The sequence below is a fragment of the Mus pahari genome, chromosome 1, assembly GCF_900095145.1.
Source record: "Mus pahari chromosome 1, PAHARI_EIJ_v1.1, whole genome shotgun sequence".
NCBI lineage: Eukaryota > Metazoa > Chordata > Mammalia > Rodentia > Muridae > Mus > Mus pahari.
Window position 1 is genome coordinate 116920211 of NC_034590.1, and position 15952 is coordinate 116936162.

A 15952-nucleotide genomic window follows, 5' to 3' on the forward strand; every position below is an offset into this window, starting at 1 on the left:
TCTGCCTCTGCCTCTGCCTCTGCCTCTGCCTCTGCCTCTGCCTCTGCCTCTGCCTCTGCCTCTGCCTCTGCCTCTGCCTCTGCCTCTGCCGGGACTAAAGGTGTGGGATATCACCGCCTGGCTTTTGTGTTGGTGCTTTTGTTGTTGTTGCTGCTTATTTCTTAATCTCAGTTAATTTTTGTACTGGGGTGTTTCATCAAAAGTACAGCCCCCCCTTACAGGTCTTGGCAGGTCCATGGCAAAGCTCTCCCTACTCATGCATTTTAACAAGAATTCGTCCTGTGTCATCTGGCACCACTGGGCATGTTAGGATGCTCGTAACATGAACCAAATGGACAAGCAGTGAACTCTGCTTAAATCATTTTGGGCAACGTCAGGCTGGGGAGTTGGCTCAGTGGCTAAAAACAGAGGCAGGCAGATCTCTGAGTTCAAGGCCAGCCTGGTCTACAGAGTGAGTTCAGGACAGCAAGGGCTACACAGAGAATGTCTTGAAAAACAACACAAAACAACCCAAAGAACACTTGCTCCTTCTGCCAAGGACTCGAGTTTGGTTCCCAGCATCCACCTGGTGGCTTACAACTGTTTGCAGTTCCACTTCCAGGGATGCAACACTCTCTCTGCATCTCCTTGTATACTAGGCATACATGATGCACATAGACAGGGCAGGCAGACAGACACACAAGTAACATTAGACATATAGACACACAGGTAACATTAGACATACATGATGCACACAGACAGGGCAGGCAGACAGACACACAGGTAACATAAAAGAAAAACATTTTAATGTCAATGCATTTAAATCCTAGCTCTTACAAAAAAAAAAAAAAAAAAGGTGGGCAGCGGGGGCACATGCTTTTAATCCCAGCACTTGGGAGGCAGAGGCAGGCAGATTTCTGAGTTCGAGGCTAGCCTGGTCTACAAAGTGAGTTCCAGGACAGCCAAGGCTACACAGAGAAACCCTGTCTTGAAAAACAAAAAAAAAAAAAAAAAGAATTCTGTTTAAATCTGTACTGTATTTTTAATTGGATTATTTGTTGTCTTGACATCTAATTTCTTGAGTTTCTTTATATATTTTGGATATTAGTCTTCTGTCAGGTTTGAGGTTGGTTAAAATCTTTTCCCATTATGTAGGCTGCCATTCTGTCCTATTGATGGTGTCCTTTGCCTTACAGAAGCTTTTTGGTTTCCTGAGATTATTGAGTATTTTAAGTGTAGCAGTGACACCTCAGGGCCACAGTCGGCTGGAGGTGATCACATTTGTGTGAGTTTGTCTGCCCCCTGGGGTTGCCTTAGGCAGGGAGGCTGGAGCAGGTCACTGGCCTTGATTTGGGGGAGCCCTGTGTCTCAGAGGCTAAGTCTGTATCCCACAATGGTTATCTCCCCTGTTGCAACATGTTGCCCAACCTGTAGAGGCCAGGCCTTTGAGCCTTCCCCTGGGACAAACTGCGTCCCACAGTTTGGTGTCAGGAAGCACCTCTGTCCAGATTACGAGGGTTTTGTGAGACCACGCCCCTCCTCTCTGGACTGTGACGCCTCTCCAGTGTCTTTGTCCTTCCTTTCTCTTGTGAAGCCCTNAGGCTATACAGAGAAACCTTGTCTCGAAAAATCAAAAAAAAAAAAAAAAAATCCTAGCTCTTAGGAGGCAAAGGCAGGCAAATGCTTGTGAGTTTGAGGCCAGGCTGGTCTACAAGTTAAGCAGAAATAGGACAGTCAAGGCTACATAAAGAGTCTATGCCTTAAAACCAAACAAAAACAAAGTAATCCAAAAAAACAAACAAACAAAGAATCAAGCAGCCTAGAAGATGACAATGGGAAGAAGATTGTTCTTAGGAAGGTTATCATTATTATTATTAATTTTATTTATATTAATACACTGTCGCTATCTTCAGACACACCAGAAGAGGGCATAAGATCTTGCTACAGATGGTTGTGAGCCACCATGTGGTTGCTGGGATTCGAACTCAGGACCTCTGGGAGAGCCGTTAGTGCTCTTAACCACTGAGCCATCTCTACAGCCCAGGAAGATCTTTTTGATGATTTGATATGGAGCAGACTGAGAAAGAAGTGGGGATAGTGGTGGCCCATGTGGGGCAGTTCAGAGCTTTTGACAGGGTGCGTGTCTAGCTGGGATTATCATGGTGCCACTATTTCCTGTGTGCACATGTGGCTTGCTGGAGGGAATCTCTTCAGTAAACCATTTGTGTAAATCACGAGGCTGCGTGAGAGTTGTGCAAATCACGAGGCTGCATGAGAGTTGTGCTCTGCATGCCGACTTCCTCAAGGATTTGTAATGTTTACCAATCAATGATCTTAATTATTACGTTACAATCCTGTCCTTTCATTTTTTATTATTGAGATGGGATCCATATAACATATAATTAGCATCTTAAAGTTACAGTCTAGTGGCATTTAGTGCATTTGCTATGTTGTGAAACCAGCAGCTTGCGGGTTCAGAATGTGTTTCAAACCTCCTGCTTGCATTTGTTGCTTGTTCTGAGACTGAACAAACTAAGGCATCGCACATGCTGTCCAGGTGCTCATCCGCGAAGATGCCTCCCCGCCCCAGATTAAAATGTATTACTAGTGTGTATGTTTACACATGTGGGTGTGAGCGCACGTTATGTGTGCCACGGCCTGTGTGTATTGTGGTGCGCGTGTGGAAGTCAGATGCCGACTTTAGGAGTCAGTTCTCCCCTTCCACTGTGGGTGCCAGGAACCAAAGACTGAATTCCGGCTCAGGCTCGTTCCACTAGAGCTGAGCCATCCCCTCAGCCCCTCAGGGTACTGTGTGAGACAGGTCTCACCATGGATCTCTGGCCGGCCGAGAACTCGCTGTGTAGGCCAGGCTGACCTCCCAGAGTTCTATCTGCTTCAGCCTTTCAAGTGCAGGAATTACAAACATGTCACCGTGCCACCTCTCCTAAAATAGAATCCCTCTTCCCAAGCTGTCTGACCTTGTTATTTCCATTTCAGGCTGCTGTATACCAGTTCCTATGATTCATCTATGTATCGATTCAACAGATATCGCCAAGCACCTACATACAAGCACACCACTGGGTACTATTCTGTGGTAGGTAGGTGCTAAGGATACAGAGGGACAGAGAGGCTAGTTGGAGCTTTATACACCGAGCATATAATCAGCAGCAGATTAATTTATGTCGGACACTTGTAGGAAAGGCTGTTCCCTCGGGGCCTCAGGATGTAGTTCAGCTGACAGCGCTTGCCCAGCAAGCGTGAAGCCCTCGGTTTGTTTCCTGCACTGGTAAACTAGGTGTGGTAGAGCATGCCTGTAATCTCAGTACTTAGGAGGTGGACACAGGAGAATGAGTGGATAAAGTCATAATTGGTCACATAGAAAGGTCAGCCTGGGATGCCTGAAACTCTGGGGAAGGAGGAAGGAAAGGAATGAGGAAGGAAGAAGAGAGAGAAAGAAGAAAATTGTGTTAAATACTCATGAAAGCCGGTCAAATGGCTCAGGAGGTACAATGTTTTGTTCCCACACAGTGGAAGGGGTCCGCTGATTCCCCCAGAGCTGCTCCAGAGAACCCACGAGCCCCACACACCTTCCCCTTCCCACACAATAAATGTGATACAATTTATTTTATACTCCAGATTTTATTTTCTGTGTTAGAGTATTTTGCCTCCATGTTTGTCTGTACACTGTGTGAGTGCCTGGTGCCCACGGAGGCCAGAAGAGGGCATCTAATTTTTGGGAACTGGAGTTACAGATGGTTATGAGCCACCTTGTGGGTTCTGGGAATGTAACCTGGGCTCTCTGCAAGAGCAACAAGTGTTCTTAACTGATGGTTCATCTGTCCAGCCACTGGAAAAAAAATTTTTTTAAAGACAACGAATACTTGTGAACTGGCATGGTGGTGCAGGCTTGTGATCCCAGCTGCCTAGGAGACTGATGTAGGATGAGTTCCAGATCTGCCTGCCTCGAAGAAAAGAAGGAAGTCGGGGGTTTAGCTCAGCCAGACTGCTCACCTAACATTTGCTAGCCCTGGGCCCGAATCTCAGAGGTCAGATAGTGAACAAGACAGCGGAAAATCTTATAGGGTATGACTGTTTTCTTTTCAGGGACACTGGGGATAAAGATATTCCAAGGGACTGAGCAGGACCACATGAGGGTGGAAGCAGAAAGTGACGAATAAAGAGCATTTCATTCGGTACTGGAGAACAGCCCAGACATAAACGGGCCAGTAGTGTGACCACCGTTACCATTTTATAGATGTGGAAATGATGCTTCCCACTTCCCCCACTCCCTGCCCCCGTTAGATTTCTGCCTAACACACCTTATTTTCTAAGGCCTGGTGAAGGTGGAAAACGTTTTTGTCCGGCAGAGGGCAGGCTGAGAAGGAAAATTGCAGGCGCGCAGGGTGAGCCCAGCATCAGTCCAGGCAGGTGTGGTCGCAGTCGACCAGCAGAGGGCGCTGCGGAACCGTCTTGGTTCTACCAAGTGCTGTGCTCTGGTCCCTACCCCACCACACCCACTGGGACTCCAGTACTCCTGACCCAGCAAGGTTTCAGCGCCCTGGGGCTTCTTCTTGCACGCATGTGCCCTCTTATGTTTTCGTAGCCGCTTGTTCCTTAATCAAACTGTGGAATAACAAACCGGGGCAAGTCACTGAGGTAACTTCAAAACAGTGAGCCAGTGACCACAGACACATATACCTGCCTCATCCAGTTCCTGTGCCCGATCCCCAGGCAAGGAGCTTTACAGATTGCCAGCTGGTTGTTGCCTCTGTGGCCCGGCTGCACGTCCCTCATGTAGGCACAATCTTGGGTTTCTTCAGGCAGGGTGACCTGGCAGCAGGTCCACCCCACCCACAGTCGGTTTCGCTTTCCTAATGTTAGAAGTGCCTCTAACTGAGGGAGGGTGGCGGAACAGGTTTCAGCATTTTCCCTATTTTTTTTTTTTTTTTTAATATGCTCATCTACTTAAGATTTCTTCTTTCTAGTGAGTTCTCCCCTTTCTCAAACGATGCCCAGAGCGCCCTCTTTGGCATTTGTCCAAGGTCCAGGTTCTAATAGCTTTCAGCTAGTTTAATTTTAACCATAAAGCTGTCTTTTGGAATAATTACTTTTTAATCCGGAAAGAGCTAGTTTGATACAAGACTGTAAGACCTTCCTCCTGCTCGGAGCTAGCAGATGTAGAGGAATATCCATTGCCTGCTAGTGCGTCTCCTCACAGAGGGAGCTGATGGGTGTGAGTATGGAAAGTGGAGAGAAATTGAGTGGGTTTAACTGCTTCAATGTCTGCTTTAACGGACTTGGTGTCTAAGGAGAATAGCCTGGAAAGAGCGGGAGGGACGACATGAAGACCTTTGTGCTGATCTGCAAGTGGCAAAGCGGCCTTTTCTCAGAGCTGTCCTGTGCACCACCAGGTGCCCTCTGATTTCTGGGACAGTCTGTGTTTCTCAGACAGAGGACACAGCGGCCTTTGTTGGATCACCTGTCGGTTGTCAATTCTGAAACTGTAGGCATCTAAGAGACCTGTCAGCAGCCACAGGCCTTCTCTCCTTCCGATGGCCCGGCAAGGGCAGGCCGGCAGTGATGGGAGTCCCCAAAGTGCTCCACGGCTAGCTGGGATACTTCTGATTCCATTTCTTCCCTTATGACTCCAGTCCTTTGTAATAATTACTTGTGTTTATGAAACCTTAAATGATTTTTGATGTATCAGAGTAGAAATCAGTCTTCCTTTTTGTTGTTGAGGTAGCAAACTTTTTATTTGGCAATAAAAGAAAAATCAAAGATGAGAATGAGAGGAAAGGGAGCTGTGTGTGGCGGGGACCCGTCTGGAGAGAGTTCTGCTGAGGCAAGCAGCCTTGGGAGAACACTGTTCTAGAGATCAACTTTCCTGTTGGCCCATGCTGGGCTTGCTCGTGTCCAGGGCTCTCGTGGCAGCACTGGGTAAGAGGGAAAGGATAAGTCTTAGCACCTGTTACCTGTTAGTGGCAAGTCTTGAGCCAAAATCAAGGGTCTCCTAATCTAGTTGGAGATGGGCCTTTTGGGGTTAAGGGGGCCACTTGTGGTAAATAGTATGTGTATAATCTCAGCTCCAGAGAGGTGGAGACAATTAGATTAGGAGTTTGAGGCTATATAGGGACTTTGAGATCAGCCTGGGTTACATGCGGTTCTATTTTGAAAAAATAACTAAGCAGTCTCCCCCCAAATAAAGGCCGAAGCCAGCGTGAACTGTGGGTCCCAACACACTGAGAGGCAGCTCCTGTGGTGGTCTTTACGTGTAATTGGTGTCTACAAACAGAACAGTCCACCCATTAATCCATCTGACCTAAGACGGAACAATTCAGAGCCTGGTGCTCTTCTCTAACTGAGAGAGGATGGGAGAAGGGTGTGTGTGAGTGTCACACATTCAAAAACCATGCTGTGAGGATGAGTGGGAAGGAAGGCAGTGGGTGCACTCATCTGGATTTCAATCGTGTTTCTCTTCTGTCCTTTAGTTCCTAAGACTTGCACACCAGACCTGCGCCACAGACCTTCTCCTGACACCCTTCCACACCTGCACTTGGGCTCTCACATCACAGAGCGACCTTTCCTGAGGCCCTCCTCTGAAGCAAAGGTAGGGGTTGAGGTGGCTCTCTCTCCTGGAGGGGCTGTCACCTCTAGGCTGTTGCTGGGAGGAGGAAACACAGGTCCTAGTTGCCTGGCTCATGAAGTCATGCCATCTTGCAGAAGAGACAAATGTGATTCAACTGGTTCAGGGGTGGGGGTGAGGAACTTTTGTGTCAGGAATTCTTAGCATGTCCTGATGGTTTTCCAAAATCCAGTACACATGAGATTACATGAGATTAGAACTTCTCTTTATCAAATAATTAATTTTGTGTGTGTGTGTGTGTTGAGCAGAGGAAAACATGCAGGAATCCATTCTCTCCTTGCACCATTTTGGGGCAGATACCACAAGTCTTGGACTATCAGGGTGGGTTTAGATAGGGTAAAGAGTCCACTTGGGGTGCGAAAAATTGGATCGTTGGACCATTGAGACATTCCCTCTCAGTGCTTAAATCCTGGAGAGAAAGGAATGGAGCCAAAGTCTCAAATCAGTACATGTAGCTGACCTAATTATAATGTTGCCTGACTGTTTAATTAGTAGATAGCTGTATGGTGTGGGACAGCAAGGTCACCTATATCTCTGAACAGTAGCAACACTGTCCCAGGGCTCTGGAAAGGGTGAACGAAGTGTTCAGCCAGAGGATCGCCCGGTATCAGCTTCCAGGGTAGCGTGGATCAGAAGTGGGGGGAGGCAGAGACGCAGACCCAAATTTTAGGTCGGGGGGGGGGGATGCAAGGGAGGATCAGGAAATCCAACTGTGGCCAGGGAAGCCTCGTCTACTGCAGCCTCAAGGGGAGCCCCAGAGGCTGTGACAAACTCAGGTCACCTGTGGAACAGTTGCTATGGGGTGTTTCCTGCCCTAGACTTACCCTGTCAGCAAGATGCAGTACACCTCTATGCAGCTCTTACCACTTAGAAACAGTGCCAATAGGAAACGCTGGGAATGGACATCACAGTGGCTTAAACTAGAGCTCTCTGTCGGGGTCAGAGAGCCTGGGGGAGCCGGGGAGCCTATTAGACACACTCTTCTCAAGTGAGAGGGTAGCGGGTGGGCAAGGTGCCAGCGCGTGAGAGCCTCTTGGGCAGGTGAAGGAGGGGGAAGGGAAGGCTAAGGCACCAGCAGACAACTCCTTGTCTAACTGGGCAGAAGAGTAAGCTGAGGGAGAAGCGGCGCACAGGCTGGAGGGAGTGGTCAGGGCTGAGTGCCACGCGGTAGGCGCTTCGCTGCTGAGGTGCTTGAACCCCAGACCTCACTGTAAGATGTGAAGAGTCACTCCAAGTTTATAAGCTCATTAAACAACTCGTATTTTTGACTGGATACATGTTTGGCTTAGCAAAAATACACAGAGTGCTTCAAGCCACACCTAACCCTTCTCAGAGCTCTTGGCCAGCAGTTTCTTCTAATTACTCCAGTGAGCGTCTCTGTTATTTACAGTTCATAGAAGACAGGGCGGAGTGACTTCTGGCTTGGTATCTTTTGGGCCACAGGACGGGGGAGTGGTTCAAGTTCAGCTTGACATCAGTCTGAACCATAAGAGACTGCTAGAGTTGAGGGTGGAACCTTATGCTATACACAAACACACACACACACATTCACAATACTCACACATTCACACTCACATACACTCACATTCACACATACTCACACATTCACACATACTCACACATTCACACACACACACACACACATTCACACTCACACACATTCTCTCTCTCTCTCTCTCACACACACACACACACACACACACACACACACATATACACATGTGCCCATGCACACATACAATTTCATGTTGTCTTTGGCTGTGGAGCCAGGAACAGGACTTTATTTGCACTTCATCCTTGCCTTTACAGTAACAGGTGGCTGGCTCACCCATTCCTTCTGGTTTTCTAAACCAATTAACTCTGTGCGAGGATGTGGGCGTGTAGTTGTGGGCATGTGTGCTACAGCACAGATGTGGAGGCCAGAGGACTATTGCCAGGGGAAGTTCTTTTATTCTGCCATGCGGGTCTCAGGGACAGAACTCCAGTCATTGGTCTTAGCAGCAAGTGCCTCCCCCCGGGGAGTCTTCTATTTATTTATTTGTATTATTTAATAAATAAACCATAATTAGTATATATATTTATATAATGTTATTTATGCATTTAGACAAAGGCTTCCTCTGTAACTCAAGTTGGCCTTAAATTCACTATGTAGTCAGGCTGACCTGCCCATCTTGGTGACTTTTCTGCCTCAGCCTCCTGATCACTGAGATTATATGCCTGCGTATCCATTCCTACATTTTCCCTCCCTCCTTCCGTCCCTCTCTTCCTCTCTTTCTCTTTCTTTTCCCTCCCTCCCTTTCTCTTGCATCCTTCCTTCCTCCCGTCTAACCTCCCCTTCTCTCTTCTATCCTTCCTTCCTTTCAGTGGAGCCTTATGTAGCCCAGACTGGCATCAAACTCACTATGTAGCAAGGGCTGACCCTGGATCTCGGATCCTCCTGACACGACCTGTCAAGTACTGAGATTATAGGCATGAACTCTTATGTACAGATTTATGAAGTCGGGATCAAAACCAGTGCTTTGTGCGTGCTAGGATAGAAGCCTTTGCCAACTGAGCTGCATCTCACATGGCCTGAGACTCTAGTCAGCCCTTGCCTTAATATCCCACGTGCTGGGATTACAAGGCATGAGCTGTCATGCCCAGCCCCCACTCCCTTAGAATTTGGGGAAATGAGAAGACTTTTGCCTTTTCCTCCTTCCTCCTTCTTCTCGATTCTTATCTCCCTCCTTCCTTCTCTTCCTTGGATTTTTTTTTTTTTAGATATTTTCTTTATTTACATTTCAAATGCTATCCCAAAAGTTCCCTATACCCCCCTCCGCCCTGCTCCCCTACCCACCCACTCCCACTTATTGGCCCTGGCATCCTTGGATAGTTTTAAGACTACATAGAAGTTAGCAATCTGACTGGAGAGATGGCTCAGCGGTTAAGAGCACTGACTGCTGTCCCAGAGGTCCTGAGTTCATTCCCCAGCAACCACATGGTGGCTCACAACCCTTTGGAATGGAATCTGATGCCCTCTTCTGGTGTGTCTGAAGGCAGAGACAGTGTACTCATATAAATAAAATCATAAAAAAAAAGAAGTTAGCAATCATAATGTCCTGGGGATCACCTCAAGCAGGGTGTAGCAGGCTCAACATCATGCCTTGGTCTGCTCACAGACTCTACTGTCTAGGTTTTTCAATCACCTGGCCTGGGGATGGTGCCCAGGACAAGCTGCCCAGTCATTACAGATGGTCTTATGTTGGAGTTGGCTTTTCCTGGTTTGCCATCAATGCCTTATCTTAAACAGCAAAGGACTTCTGTGCTTTTGCTCTTCGCCATCTCTGAGGTAAAGGATCTTCCACCCTGTCTCAGGAGCTAATAATAGGTGGGATCAGAAGCCTGCTTCCTCTGACACACTTTACGAGATGTTTTCAAAGGGGGAGGCGGCAGGGAAATGGTTAACCTCTTCACCTGGCAGCCTAGTGAGGTACAAGCTCCACTTTCCAAGATAGCCAGGAACATGAAGGCATCCCCAAGCTTCCACAGCACTGGGCTTTGTGGGTGAGGCTGCCGGACCAACAGCACAGACAGGCACACAGAGGCCCTGGTGCTCGGACAGCCCCCTCTATACTAGCTTTCTTTGGACAATGGCCCTTCGTTCAGCTTGTGACATGTAAGGCCTGTCAAATGTCTCCTTCACCTGAGTACCTCAGGGGTAGCAAAGGAGCTGCGCTTAAAAACATTTTAATTTTTAGTTGCATGCTTAGGTATGCACATGCGACTGCAGGTACTGCATGGGTACACACATGTGAATACAGGTACTTCATGGGTATACCCATGCAACTGTTGGTACTGCATGGGTACGTGCCTGTGAATGCAGTACTGCATGGTACGTGCCTGTGAATGCAGTACTGCATGGTACGTGCCTGTGAATGCAGGTACTGCAGAGGCTGGAGCCTTCACATCCCCTTGGTCTTGTAGTTTCGGGTAGTTGTGAGTTCCCAGCACTAGGAACTGAGCCCAGGCCTGCTCAACGGTAGTATAATATAATCTTTCAACTACTAACCCTCAGGAGCTGCCACCCACAGTTACACACATGCTCTCTCTCTCTCTCTCTCTCTCTCTCTCTCTCTCTCTCTCTCTCTCTCTCTCCAGTACTTGGATCCTCTCTAGGGCATGGGACACGCTATGCAAACATGATTCCAGAGCAACATCCCAGACTTCTTCGTTGTTACATTTAAAACTGGAGCTGGAGAGCTGGCTCTGTGGCTAAGAGCACTTGTTGCTTTTGTAGAGAACCCCAGTTCAGTTCCCAGCCCTCACACGATGGCTAGCAATCATCTGTAACTCCAGGTCCATGGGCTCCAGTACCACTTTCTGACCTCCCAGCCCCAAGCATGCATGGGGTGCATTTACATGCAGAGAAGCAAAACAGTCACACACAGAAATAAATAAGTAAATCTAAAAACATTTCTAAAAGATTGTGTGTGTGTGTGTGTGTGTGTTATCAAGTGTGGGGCCAGAGTACAACTTGGGAGAGTCAGTTTTCTCTTTCTACTATGTAGATTCATCAGACTTTGCAGCAAGTGCTGCCAAGTTGGTAAAGACCTTTTGAGTCATCTCACAGTCTCTTTTCCACTTCTTTTATTTATTCAGTTATTTTCTTAGAAACGAAGGGAAATTCATTCTCATTTTCTCTCTCTCTCTCTCTCTCTCTCTCTCTCTCTCTCTCTCTCTCTCTCTCTTCCCTGTGTATGTGTGTTCTGCCTGCACACATGCCTGGTGGTGCCTGGTGAAGTCAGAAGAGGGCGTTGCATCCTCTAAGACTGGAGTTACAGACACTTGTGAGCCACCATGTGGGTGCTAGGAATTGACCCCAGGACCTCTGGAAGAACAAACAGCAAGTGCTCTTAACCACTGAGCCATCCGTCCAGCCTGATAGCCTGTTATTTGAGGCAGGGTCTCTCATGTGTCTCAGACTGGCCTAAACTCAACATGGAGCAGATGATCTTGAACTGAGTCTCTGTCTGTCTCTGTCTCTGTCTCTGTCTCTGTCTCTGTCTCTGTCTCTGTGTGTGTGAGACAGCGGCTGGGAGCCGCTGGGAGCTGCTGGGAGCCGCTTCTCTCCTGTTGTTGTGCTGGTTGCAGGTAGGGAACCTAAAGCGGGGAGGGGCTTGGCCTAGTGGCAAGCACTTCTACAGTTGATCCACCTTCCAGCCTGGGGCCGGCACTCTGAAGCCTCTGCCTCTGCAGTGTGGGACAAAGGTGTGAGCCTCCAACGCCCACCTCTCTCTGCTTTTGACTCTGGGTGGCCTCGGTTTCACTCTGTAGTCCAGGCAGGCTTGAACTCGTGATCCTCCTGCCTCAGCCTTCTAAAGAGCTACGGTCAGAGGCCTGAGCCACAAGCCTGGCATGGAGTTGGACTTTTATTTTATTTTTTTAAAGATTTATTTATTTAATGTATATGAGTATCCTGTCACTGACACACCAGAAGAGGGCACCAGATTCAATTACAGATGGTTGTGAGCCACCATGTGTGGGAGTTGAACTCATGACCTCTGGAAGAGTAGACAGTGCTCTTAACCACTGAGCCATCTCTCCAGCCCCAGAGTTGAATTTTTGTACGAGACAGATGTTGGCTTAAGTGTAGAAGAGCCATTTGTCCACGCAGATCATTCACAGCAGAGCCTTGAGGACAAGGACATTTCGAGACATGAGTGTAGGGAGGAGACATTCTCGGGAGACTCTGAGGTTCCCAGAAGTCTGAGAGAACTCTCTCTGATGAGAGGAGTCTGGCAATGGTATGAGGGAGAGTGGATGAAGGAGCAAAGGCCGGAGCAGATCAGAAAGCAACAGTAACTCTGGAGCCGGGGAGTGGAAAGACTAACTGTTTAATTTCATCAAACCAACACCACGGAAATACAGCATTCCTTTAGGTGCCAAAACTGTTCTTGGGAAAGAGTTGTGAGCGGAACCTTGTGCTATAAAGCTAGCATAAGGAGGTGATTCTCTAACCCTCCAGTCGCCCTCAGGGTCATCTCTGTGGAGAATGAGCAAGGCCCTCAGTCACAGGGCAGGCAGCCCATGAAAGACACTCTAGACTAGGCACTGCTGGGGGGTGGTGGGGATTGGTTGGGGGGGGGTCTAAAAAGCTAACCTGCTAAGCCACAGGTGGGGAACTAAAAGGCCAAATTGCTGTCCCTAGACATTGTGGGGAAGAGAAAGGTCACTTCCTGGATCCCCTGGTGCAGACCCAACCTGAAGCTGCAGCTCCAGGGGAGGAACATGACCAGCTTGCTGTCTGCTGTCAAGCCAGTCCTTGGTCTTTGCTCGAATCTACCTGGTTTTCCTTCTTAGAACAGGAGGTAGGGAATAAGGCTAGGTGCTGCTGGTAGGGTGAGCGGTGTACACAGGAGTGTCTCCAGGGCCCAGTGCCAAGCCAGTCCCACCTGAGATCTCTATTCCTCATTCAGAAGTGCTGTGATCAGCAGGTTGATTCAAAGCTGGGAGGGGCTGGGAAACCCCTCTGGCAGGAGATTTCGAAATGAGATTTGGATTAGAAAAAAAAACAAAAAAAAAAAAACAGAAAAAAACAAAAAAAACAACATGGTAGGGTTCTAAGGCACAAAAGAGACAGGAAGAACTCCCATTCTGCCCAGGTCTTCACATACCATTGGCTATGGGGGAGGTAAACAGGGTTGCCTGGGACAGAGAGAGGCAGCAATGGAACCAGAAGAACCCAAGCAAACACAGAGCAGATCCTTGCTGCCTCCTGTGACAGCAGCACCCTGTGCTGCTCAGCTCGCCCGCTGCAGAGCTCGCCTTCAGTCTAGGGCATGTCAGCACCAGCAAGGGGTAGATAAAACCCAGGACTCCCACAGGAGAGAGAGAGAGCTTTGGGGGAGAGGGGGACCTGGCAGGCAAGCTGGGAGAAAAGTGTAGCCTTGCTGGGTGAACTGGGAAATGGAGGGAGGAGTAGGAGGGCTTGGGTACTCAGCCTTGGTGGCCCCAGACAAAAAGGATGGGTAGCTCTTCACCCTACAAGATGGTCCCTGTGCTTGAACTCACAGTACCTGCCCTGGGTGGCAGGTGCCAGGCAGGAGGAGCATGGGGGTCAGGTCTAGAGAGAGAGAGAGGAGGGACAAGAGATTTGAGGTGGGGAAACTGAGGAGGTAAGAGAGGAATGATTAAAAGAATTCCCATCTAGGAAAAGGTGGATGGGGCATCATTGAAAGAGCCAAAGGTAAAAGGAAGTTTGATGCTAGGCATGGTAACGCATGCGTGTAATCTGAGCACGCGGGAGGCAGGGATGGGAGGCCTATAGGGAGACATTCTAAAGAGAAATAAATAAATAAACAAATCCAAGTTCAGAGGTAATCGAGTTGCAGCTCACGCTTCCCATTTAAAAGTGCCACAGTTAAGAGCCAAGCTAGAGCCAGCAGGCTGTGGTAAATCCATTTCAGTTAGGCAGTCTGAGGCCAACAGGACTTGAGAAGGCCGCTCAGGACCAGGCCCTAAAAGCTAAGAGTGAGCCATCAGAACTCCGTGAGCGAGCGGCTCTGAACAAGAGGGGCTTATGATTCATGGGCATGCCTATCTGCCGCGTGCAGGGTGGGGACCCATCCAACCGGAGTCACCACCCAGCCTCTCCCTGGCTCCTTAGATGACAAGCCTTGGTATCCCTGGTCCACCCAGCTCAGGCCCCAAGCATTTGCCAAAGCATCAGTAAACAAGTCTGGGGGAGGAGGCCACGGGGCTTTGTGAGTTGTGCCCAGGACATGGCTAGTCGGGATGTCTCATCAGGGCCTTCAACATTCTTTCCTCAAGGCGTGCCAATCACTGTCTTTTGAGCTTGTCAGGATAAGCTTCTTGTTTTATATTACTTTGGACCTGGAGATCCAAGAATTTGCTTGAAGTCTATGTGGAGAAACCGTCCCTCACAGCCAGCACACCCAGGGCTCCCAGGGCTCCCCTAAACGTGACCTCACCAGCTTGCTTGTCTTCCTTGCCAGACTTAACTAAAACCAGAATCTCTTTAGTTGTAACATTCAGTATGTGTTTAGGCGTTTGTAGTTCCGAAGCCGTGAAATGTAGTTCATCCACGTGAGCCTGCTCTCTCCTCACTGCAGTTTACAGAGGCAGAGACTCCGGAAAGCAAAGTCCTTCAGAGCCAACCTTGACTCTGAGGAGTACAAGGCTCAGAACAGCCTGGCATTTGTTTGTTTGTTTTTGAAACAGAGTCTCAAGGTATCCCAGGCTAGCCTGGAACTCTTCGTGTAGTTCAACCTTGCCATTCCTCATGGCTCAGCCTGGGATCACATTCCCGAACCAAATGTGATCCCTTTTTGCTGTCGGGTTTCAGCCCAATTCTCCTGTGGAGGATGTCCCCGTCTCCCCTCCACCCGTCAAGTGTTGATATATAAACAGGTTTCTGTTCCCTTTTGCTTAGTTCTCCTTTTTGTTTTCCTTGAGATAATGTCTCACTAGGTAGCCCAGGTTATGTTACTATGTAGCTTAGGCTGGCCTTGTGGCAGCTAGCTCTTCCTACCTCATCCTAGGACTGCAGGCACACATCACCCTCATGTTATTAACAGTTATATGATGTGCTTGTGTTATCAAGTGGATAAACTGGCATCTTGCACACACCTTTTCCCGAACGTGGGAGGCAGAGGCAGGTGTAGCTCTGTGAGTTCAGGGCCATGGTCTACACAGGTTGCTCAGGGCCAGCCAAGACTACAGAGAATAAAACTCTTGTCTCAAAAAAAAAAAAAATCATCTTCTCTTCTCTTTGGCTTTGGTGGCAGAAGCATGATGACAAGAGGAACATCATACTGTGGAAAGCATCGCAGTAAGAGGCACACGTTGTGCCACCGCCGTGGCTCTAAAGCCTGCCACCTTCAGAGGTCAACATGGCAAACGTGGCTGCCCTGCCTGCCGAGTGCAAGAGAGAACCTAACTGGGAGGCCATGGCTGAGAGAGGAAACACGACTGGGACTGGGCAGACGAGGCACCTAAAGATTGTCTAGGACAGACACAGACATGGATTCCTCAAAGTACAACACCGAAACCCAGGAGGGCAGCTGCTGCAGCATCCAGTTCTTCTTGAGGATTTCAATCAGTCATAAAATAAATGTTATGGTTTCAAAAAAATCTGATTTTATTTCTTTAAATATGAAGGAAGGTGACATTTTAAATATACACTGCCTGGCTGGTGGTCTTTATTTTTATCACTGATTGATTGTATTTTTTGAGATAGGATATTTTTTATGTAGTCCAAGCTGGTGTTTGTTAAAGATTTCTTTCTTTGTTTCTTTCTTTCTTTCTTTGTTTCTTTCTTTCTTTCTTCCT

At 48.3% G+C, this 15952-nt stretch overlaps 1 protein-coding gene across 1 annotated transcript in view; it reads left to right on the top strand.

The window, feature by feature from the left end:
- The window catches only part of LOC110338654, a 28029-nt gene extending 12281 nt beyond the window's left edge, over positions 1 to 15748 (top strand). The window contains exons 3-4 of the mRNA XM_029536175.1: positions 6468 to 6586; positions 15409 to 15748. Of these exons, the coding sequence (XP_029392035.1) occupies positions 6468 to 6586; positions 15409 to 15456 (167 nt within the window). The 3' untranslated portion in view covers positions 15457 to 15748. The remainder of the gene's footprint in view (positions 1 to 6467; positions 6587 to 15408) is intronic.
- The last annotated feature ends 204 nt before the right edge of the window (positions 15749 to 15952 follow it).